The following is a 10,039-nucleotide window of genomic DNA, read 5'->3' as shown; positions in this document are numbered from 1 at the left end:
GTTTTGCAAATTATTGAGACAAAAGCACGTATAATTGAAAATAATGATATATTTTATGTGATTAACTTAGCAACCTAATTAACAGATGAATGAAAACAAACACAGAAATTTAAATTTCAAATAAAAAATAATTTATTTTAAAAAATTATTAGAAGTTGAAACGTTCATGTCATTATCATTATGTTGTATACGTCCATGTTAAAGATTCATATTGGGGAAAATGGACATTAACGTTAAGAGGGGGCACTAGGCCGGCGCTTATTCAACCCCCACTCACAAATTGTGATCATTAACAACCCCACACTTCTTAACTCGTTGGGGTCTGGATTAATTTACACGCATCTCGATTAATTATACGTATTGATATCAAGAATATTGAGTTACATTGTGTATCGTAGTTTGAATAGATAAAAAATCACCTAATATTTTGCATTTATTGATTATTTTTTAAGTGGAATGATGTTAAACCGTAAGTTTTTACTACATTGCCCCTAAACTAAACGTTCTTAAGAATTCACGCTTTTCCGAATCTAGAAAACAGACAGAATTCTAGGATTCCTTTTAGAAGAGCTCTGGTGTAACTGATAAAATTATTGACATGTAGCAAGAGATCAAAACCTCACATGTTCAAACTGTGAAAACAGTTTAAAATTCTCGTGACATGATTTTTTCCTGAATCTCGCACACGATCACAATTTCCCAAGTTCAAACTGTGAAAACAACGTAAATACGATGCTCTCCTGAATCTCGCACATAATCACAATTTCCCAAGTTCATACTATGAAAACAACGTAAAACTCTCGTGATTCGATCCTTTCCTAAATTTTGCACATAGCATGGTCCTATTTGGACTATGCATAAACAACATGAATAATCTGAGCTGGCAACTTTTATTTTTATTAAATATTTTATAATAAAGTCCATATAACAATGTGGACCCATCAAACCGCCCATTCTGAAGATGCTTTAGATCAAGTGGGTCCCTTAGATGCTTTTTCAGGTATAAATCTCGTGGGCCTTGGGCCCCACTTGCCTTTTTGCCACGCTGGAATTATGTCATTGCCACCTAGATCTATGATCCCTAAAATCTAAATTTCATTATTACTACTTTTTTTAGAATTATTTAAATAGACTAAAGCACTTTATCTTTTAAATTTTTTTAAAAAATATAATTCAAATCTTATTTATTATGTAATTAAAGATTGATGATATAGTTGCAAAAGTTAGATTTAAATCGATGACTTACACTTTATTTTGACATTATTCTTTTTAGACTCTTGATAACAATGAAATTTTTTCCGTGATTAGCAGAAGTGGTTAAATGAAAATATGAACTGATCGAATAAACTAGGGGAAATTATAAAAATTAAGACAAATAGTGTGTAAATCATAAATGGTACTCTCTCCATCCCATTTTATGTGGCATTTTTTAAATTTTGATATTCAAACAAGTCTATCTTTGACCGTAAATTTTTCATAGATCTTTTAAATATTTTGAATTATCAATTATTGTGACTTATAGTACTTGTTACGTAGTTTACAAATATTTAAATTTCATTTTAAAAAATGTAGATTCCATGCACAAACTCCCGGATAAACTTAAATTGTTTGACTCTCGAAAAATAAAAAAATGTCAAATAAATTAGAATAGAGGGAGTACATAGATTAAGGGTGCAAAATTGTAGCAAGTATTCGATGATAATGATAATTTTAGGTAGAACTCTAAAGATTTTTATAATTTTAAAAATATGTACCAACTACCAAGTATCATAAAAGAAAAATATACTCCTTGAACAATTATAATTTCAAAAATAAAACTTTTAAATATCTGTAGTATTATAATGATATTAGATTTCTTAAAATGTTTTAGAATGTCTTAAAAAAAAAAATCTATAAATTAAGTTTGTTTATATACTTATTAGATACATATAATAATAATAATAATAACAACAACTATGTCACGATCTCAATAAAATCTGTTTATAGATAAATATGCCTCAATTCCAATTAAACTTGGTTTATTCGATTATATATAAATATGCTTTAGTCCAAATACAATAATAATTACGTTTCAATCCTGATCAATTTTTGATCGATGTATATACAATTCCAATTAAATTTTGTTGTCTACACAACTACGATCAATCCCAATTAAGGCTGGGCAAAGGACCGGATCGGAACCACCGGTACCGGTCCGGACCAGAACGGGACGGATTGACCGGTGTGTTGATCGGTACCGGGATGAACCGAACCGAAATTATCGGGATGGATAGTAGGTTCCGTCCCGTCCCACTATATACCAGGATGGAAGTGAATCGGATCGGATCGGAATGTAACGGGATGGGATAAATGGGAAGACACATATAGCTATTTCAAAAAATAATAATTTTTTTTTTAGTTATTTTGATTTTTTGATTTACGAAAATATGAATGTTTATTTATTTTTCTAAGTTTAAATTAATTGTTTTGAAATTTATAATGTAATTTTACTTAAGTTTATTTTAAAGATATTTTTTTTAATTTTTACTTTTTAAATTTGCAAGTTTAAGTTTAATAAAGTTTTTTTGTTTTAAAGCTTTTGAGCTTAAGTTTTCAAGATTTGAAATTTTGAATCTTTTGAAGTTTATAAGTTATTACTTATTAATATGTTATAAGTTATAGTTATAATTTGTAATTTAAATAACTTAAGTTTGTAATTTAAAAAAATTAAATAAAAAAAAAGGAATAAACAATGACACAAATTAAAAAATATCAATCCAATCCAAATTTTTTTTTTTGAAAATATGCCTATATATAAATTATAAAATATAAATCAATTAATAAAAAATAATTAACTGGATTATCGGACCGGACCAAAGAGAAACCGGAATATACCGGGATCAACCGGACCGGAATTACCGGGATGAAATTGTGATTCTGTTCCGTCCTGAGTACCGTTTCACGGTGTCCCATTCCGTTTCGTAAACTACCGGACCGGTACCTGTAGGTCCGGTGCCTAGCCTTTAGTCCCAATCGAATGCAGCAATTGCATGAAAATTGATGCTTCTTTTTCATTAGTTTTCGTCCTCGTTAGCGCTTAACTAATATGATAGAAAGAGACTCTTGTTTGTTTGGTAAACTCTCACTTTTTAATAGGTATAGGTGCTTGCTCAAAGAAGGCACTTTTTATTTTCATTCGAAATTAAAAAAGTATAGGGCCGAGGATGTCTGCCTTGTTATTAAAAGAAGAGAGTCGGGTAAAATAAACTCTTCTGGGAAAGCATTTTAAAGTTTCTAGGATGATAGATCATAAACCATAGTATTGAGTAATTTCTTCCTATCTATTTAGGTCTTTGATACGTAGAATTATTCGTTATTTATGTTAGTAGGAACTAGGAAGTAAGCATGTATTTGTTGGACAATTGAGATACACACAAATTGATCCAAACAACACCATTATAATAAATTAAAGACAAACGAACGTATAGCTCAATGTCTAGCCCAGAATTAACCAGAACTATTCCAATGAGTCCTCATATGGAGAACAAAAAGGTGAACCTATGGCAAATACCATGAGTGTTTTGTATTGTATCGAATACACATACATACGCACACAATAGCGATCTAACTAAAGATTTTGATTCCAATGAGGACAACTATGATCATGAGTCATAGCAGGAATAACAAAAAGTAAGTTTTAAGTTCACAATTTAACATTTGCAGAAATTCAATGTGGTCTCTAGTAGGAAAATATCATAAATCACAACCAAAATGGTTAATTCATCAAAGCTTACAATTACTAACTTGCATCCAAAATTATAGAGTTTGGGAAATTTCAAAACTATTACTACATGAAAGTGGCAGCAAATTCACCAACTTTGGTAAAGAGAAAACAAAAGTTACTATGACAAGCATCTTGGCTTTTGAACAATGTATACCGTCTTCAGCAACGATGACCACATGCATCGAGAAGAAGCTCGATCAGCAAGCAAAATGCTGCACATCCAAATACGAAATAACGCCAACGCAGATCCTCATTTCACAAGTTTCCGCAAGACTGATTCAGCTCGCTGCTCGAATTTAGGTAGCACCCAATCATGCTGAACAATGTCTAATCCGTCCTTTTCTGCTCCCAAAGTCTGTAGAAGAAAATTAACATCTATAAACACAGAGCAAGATATAATAGGAGAAGTGCAATTTGTTCACAAAACAGACATCGTCGAATGATTAGTTTTCCTGGTCCTGCTCAGCTGAGATAGATTTCAAATAGCTACCAGCCTAATATCCATTAGCCAAGGTGCTACTCAGTGAAGTTAGACATATAAGGATAGATTCAAGATTTTGTCAGGACCAATGTCTCCATAATGAGTTCAAACCAAAAGGACGCCCCCTTTCCTTCTCCACTGACAAACTATTTCCTTAACTACTTGATCAAAAGGAATCTAGTTTCAGGGTGGCAGAGAAAATGCAACGGGGAAAAACTAAGGACGAAGAAGGGCTGATACGCACTAAATATTTCTTGGTCCCAAAGGGAACTCTTTAAGAACTAAGCACAAAATGCTGACATTTTAAGGTAAGAATACGAAAGTTAGTTTGGTCTTGATTAACATAATGTGCGCAGAATATCAATGGAAAAATTTGATTACAAGCATGTAGCCTAAGAGAGTTTTACCTTGCTGGGGTCCATACCAAATCCGCTCATTTGCATCATGCGTTGAGTATCATCAGTTGCTGCATCAAATATCGATATAAATAGTTTAAATTGGGAAAAATAAAACCCAGTGAATGGTTCTCTGGAATTAAAACTTCTCAATATACATTAAAAACAGAAATTATTGGCCACGTCTGGACTCTTGACATCTACTTGCGAAAAAAGAAATTACACAAACTTCTACAAAAACTACTGACCATTTTCTTCTCCGAGAATGAGGCTGAACAAACCCCTTAATCCGAACAGATTGAGAAAATACCTGAGCAGTTTCATAGAAAGTATAAGATACAGGGCGTTGCCTATTACAGAACGTAGCTTTTAAAACACTTGTACTTTAGAAGATTAAAATTAAGTCATGAATGCTAATGTTTACCATGAACGACTGCTGACGTAACTGACATCAACTGTGCTTAGATCAATGCCATTTTGTAACATGGCCCTGAACCTCTGAGTTAATGGAAAAGGTATCTTCGCTGAAACAACACCCGAATTTATGTGAGTTAATATAAGGAAAACATAATATAAAGTTTCACGTTCAAGATAAGAATGCACTATGCAACCGAGATTTTAATATTGACAAAGAAAATAAGGAATTCAAATCTTGGGAAAAGGAATACCTGCTACAAACCCAGAGAAGAAGAAGTTGACCCATGCAAATGTAAGAGTCTGGCAAGATGGAGAATACACAAGAAAGTAGTTAGATTCACAAATTCTTATATATCATCAACATTCAATCGATTATTATGAAAAATATCTTAGCTGATGAATTAGTAGTATAATACCTGAGGGATTATCATTGACAAATTCTTCTTCATCATATCCATAGCCATGTTTGGGTCAGAGAACATTTGCGCCTGTGGATTCGCAGCTTGGCCCTTGGGAACATGGAGTAATCCATTTTCCTGCATTGTCATATGTAATATTAGTAAACTATTTGTTCCTAAGAAACCAAAGGCCCTCCATCAATGTATTCAAACTAAACAACATGTTCTTACAGCTAGTACCATGTAATTACGGACAAGTGAACTACTGGACAATAGTTGTATTTTCAGGTTAATTTATTTTATTTTCTTAAATAAAAAACCTCATACACCAACCTATTTAGTTATTCAAATTGAACACAAATGGTATACAACACTCAGACACTTCGGGGCCAGTTCCTAATTATTCTTTTACTTCTTAAAGCACAATTGCTCATGTCATCCAATGGGACACCAACAAAATTATTTTAAAGTATAGTCAACTTACGACAAAGTTGAATCTCCAGTTCCCTTATTTGACCAACCCCTTCGATTCCCTTGAAAAGAGAAGTATGAGAAGCCTCTATCAATATGTTTAAGTATTGCATAGATGTTGATGTACTTTTTGACATGTGATGCTGAACGATTTTCTTTTACTAGCTTACAACAATTTAAATTGATGGTGTATATACCTATATGTATTTTAGTAACTACTTTGAATATATTATAATAAAGAAGTCACATAAATAAATACAAAATTCTACTCATATAAAAACCATGTCCCCCTATTTTTTCAAAATTTGTGCATGCAACAGTTTTCTACCAGTCTCTTTGCATCAATTACAAAAGACATTCAAATTCAACCAAATAAACTTCAGTGTTGAACATAGACATGCTTGCGGTCACTTTAGTTGAACTTTTCTATATCATGTTCACCTTCACTCCACCAATCAACAATTACTAGCTTCCATATTCTTCGCTTAAAGTACCTTATCATCATTCTAGGTGGTAATTAGCTAGTGTTCACTAGTTAATCCAACTATTTAACCTCCTTGTTGTACAACTCTTCTGCATCTTAACTACTAGGCCAACAAAAGATAAGTGTAGTAAAGGAAGCCTGAAACACTCTATCAAACAACAAAAGGCAGAATCATGTCCAAACTGGAAGACTCAACCTTTTCTGATGCTCCCCACTGTCCCGGAAAAGATAATTGCATATACTTCTATAGTCTAATGTGGTCTTCCCAAAATGGAGTTCATGCTCCTCACTAAGAATCCTTCTCATCGATTAATCATCAGTTGTTAAAACTTAAACATCATACTACCTCAAAATTCAAGCAGAACCAACTTTAATCTTGATAACACCTCAAACTTGTAAAAAAGGTGGCCTTTGTAACAGGTTTTCAATCTGTTTTCTTCCAAAAACACTACTTCAAGCTTTATTCTTGTTTTAGGTATGAATCAAACTAAAACAATCAGATCAGGATAGGAGCATTGAGTGTTACATCTATGCATTTATAAGAGGCTGCTATAACACATGTAATAGCAAAAAGACCTTGAGAGGTTCTCATGTTCGATTCCATAGACCCAGAAACCAAAAGGGTAATGGATTACTTGCACCAACCATCGTGGTCCAGTTTTAACAAGCACCCTCCTTTACCACTCTTTTCAGATTTCTGTATCTCTCTCCTACTACCCCTCACTTCCCTAAGTTACCAAAGTTCCAATCCATCTTACTTATCTCAACTTTAAAACTTTTCCACCATCTAATCATGCTTTATTCATTTTAAGAAAAAATAAACCTGTTCAACTTGTGAGATGGACTCTTAATTTCTACAATCAAGCTTATAAAAATATCAATATCAAACAATCTTCTTCACTAAACAAGCAAATAAACTACAAATATTTCGTTAAATACAAAGTTAAACCTCATTGCTGTAATAAGCTTTCCTTGCACGAAACGATTTAGCTGGAATATAATTAGCCCCAGCTCTCAAATTCCTTGCCCTAATTATCACTTGCCTGAAATAAAAAAATTTAACAAATTCAGCAGGACAAAAAAAGACTAAAATTCGTGAAAACCCATTAGGAAGAGCTTAGAAAAGAACCCTTCTTTGACGATTTTAGGATCAGGTATTTGAGAAGAACCCTTCATAAGCTTTGAGACAAAGTAACGAAGAACTCCAATTAGAACCATAACCACTGATAATGGAATCAATACCCAGTCTCTAATGGCTGTATCCAATACTAAATCTTCCGCCATTTTCGCCTTCGATAGATCTCTCTTTCTCTTTCGATCGAATTTGGGATTGGAATTTCTCTCTTCGGATTTTTTGCTCAGCTAATTTTGGAGAATGATGATTTGTTCTTCTTATTGGGCTGATAATGGGCCATAGACTAATATATGGGCTGATTTATGCAGATGTCAAAGGAAAATTACAGGACGTGACAAATATTTAGATTGTATTTACGATGTATAATTAAGTTATTTTAAAAAAATATGAAATGTAGCTACATTTTAATTTTGTAGTAAATATACAATTTATTCGGTATGTGTTGATATTTGTCCGTCGCCTGATATAGTTGATACTTACCGCCTGAATACAATTCTTTTATTGATACAACTATATCTACCTGATATATTTGATATTTGCAGTCTAAATATATCTTTTTTGTTGATACAACTAATACTCGTTGATAAGTACTTGTAGCTATGTTTTGTAGATACATAAATTATAGCTATGTTTCATAGTTACGATCTAAACTATAGTTATTTATGAAATTTTCTCTTATTGAAAATGGTGTAAGTACAATCCTAGAAAAATCTCCTTTTAAGATAATGTTAGACTTGGGTTTAATGTTTGTTTATATATGGTTCATTCTTACAAACAAAATATTAAATTGTCGTTTGACATTTGCCACGTTTACAACATTTTATACTATCGCTAACATTGACATTCCTTCTTCTTTTTTGGATTTGAGGTTTTGAACTTTTAAGAACTTAACTCTCTTAATTAGAGGTCTCGATCTAATACAAATATTGACTATCATGTAAAAAAAAAAAAAGGAGCTAACCCCAAGCAACAAGTTACCTTGAAACTACTTAGATAAACTCTCAATCAACATATATAATCTAAGGGATAAATGAAATTGCACTCATACAAAAATTATCTAACTAGAAGCAATCCAAGTAAGGTTTATTTGGGATGTTTATATAAAAAACGTTTGTTGAAGTTATGTTAGAACATATATATTGTTTTAAAAGATAATTAATGATTAAGATATTTTATAAGGTTGTATTTGATATAGAGACAATTCAATTGAAAAATATTTTCTCTATTTCAATTCGTTTGTCTCACTTTTTTTTCCAGTTTGTTCTTTAAAAAAAATGTCTCTTTTTTTTTTATAACATTTAAATTTTAATTTTTCACCTAACATATTTAAGATCGTGAAATTAAAAGACATTTTGGTATATTCTACTTATCTTTAGTTTAAGATAACATGACGATTTTAAAATCTTCCTTACCTTATTAAACTACATGTCAAATCAAAATCATACATATAAATTAAAACAGAAGGAGTAATTCATTTTACATTATTCTCAAACGTGTAAGCTTAATGTCTACTTCTTGCGTTTCAGCTTATTTGTCTTACTTTTCTTTTTAATCTGTTTTAAAAAAATATCTTTTTTCTTTTGACAACGCTTTAATTCATACTTCATACATAACATGCTTAAGACCATATGATCCAAAATTATGCTTTAATATCTTAAACTCTGTGTTAAGCAAGTAAAAATTAGACAAACAAATTGAAATATTTAACTTTTCATATGACATGTTTAAGATTATACAACCCAAAAATCTTCTTAGATTTCTTAAACTCCTTATCAAATAAGTCAAAATCATACAAACAATTTGAAGAGTCTCACTTTCTACAAGGCATGTTTAAGACCATACGGTCCAAAATTCTTCTTTAATTTCTGAACTCCATGTCAACTAAGTTAAAATCAGACAAACAAATTAAAACTTCTCACTTTCCACATGACATATTTAAGACCATACAATCCACAAATTTTCTTTAATTTCTTACACTCCGTGTCAAATAAGTCAAAATCAGACAAACAAATTGAAACATCTCACTTTTCACATGGCATATTAATTCCTTACCATCCAAAAATCTTCTTTAATTTCTTAAGAAGTAAGTCAAATCAGACAAACAAATTAAACGTCTTATTTTTCACATGACATATTTAAGATCAAATGATCAGAAAATATTCTCTAATTTTCTAAAACTCCATGTTTAGTTAGTCAAAAATCAGATAAATAAATTGAAACATCTCACTTTTCACATGACATGTTTAAGACCGTACAACAAATCTTATTTATTTTCTTAAACTATGTGTTAATTTAGTCAAAAATCAGACAAACAAATTAAACAGTATGACTTTTCATATGACATGTTTACGACCATACGATCCAAAATTTTTTTAACTCCATGTCAGATAAATCAAAATCATACAAACAAATTAAAACCGTATTATTTTAATTCTTTAATATGAAGAAGTCAAAAGGGAGGTTCTTATCATCCACCATATTATAATTTGTTTTTC

At 31.3% G+C, this 10,039-nt stretch overlaps 1 protein-coding gene across 1 annotated transcript; it reads right to left on the bottom strand.

The window, feature by feature from the left end:
• Positions 1-3,705: 3,705 nt before the first annotated feature.
• LOC125869366 (uncharacterized) lies at positions 3,706-7,812 on the bottom strand. The gene is made up of 8 exons (XM_049549947.1): positions 7,539-7,812; positions 7,359-7,452; positions 5,473-5,592; positions 5,308-5,356; positions 5,064-5,163; positions 4,888-4,949; positions 4,652-4,710; positions 3,706-4,118 (listed from the first exon to the last, which is right to left on the bottom strand). The coding sequence occupies exons 1-8, from the start codon at positions 7,691-7,693 to the stop codon at positions 4,014-4,016; spliced, it is 744 nt and encodes a 247-aa protein (XP_049405904.1). The 5' UTR covers positions 7,694-7,812; the 3' UTR covers positions 3,706-4,013.
• Positions 7,813-10,039: the final 2,227 nt, after the last annotated feature.

The sequence above is a fragment of the Solanum stenotomum genome, chromosome 6 (assembly GCF_019186545.1).
Source record: "Solanum stenotomum isolate F172 chromosome 6, ASM1918654v1, whole genome shotgun sequence".
Taxonomy (NCBI): Eukaryota; Viridiplantae; Streptophyta; class Magnoliopsida; order Solanales; family Solanaceae; genus Solanum; species Solanum stenotomum.
The sequence above is the reverse complement of the archived record's forward strand: the minus strand, read 5'-3'. Positions and strand labels throughout refer to the sequence as shown.

Excerpts from the sequence above, each read along its gene's own strand:
- LOC125869366 (XM_049549947.1), bottom strand. The coding sequence starts at position 7,693 with ATGGCGGAAGATTTAGTATTGGATACAGCCATTAGAGACTGGGTATTG. Across the intron at positions 7,453-7,538 it reads CCTAAAATCGTCAAAGAAGG|GCAAGTGATAATTAGGGCAA; the intron begins GTTCTTTTCTAA and ends TTTTTATTTCAG. Across the intron at positions 4,119-4,651 it reads TTGGTATGGACCCCAGCAAG|ACTTTGGGAGCAGAAAAGGA; the intron begins GTAAAACTCTCT and ends TTTCTTCTACAG.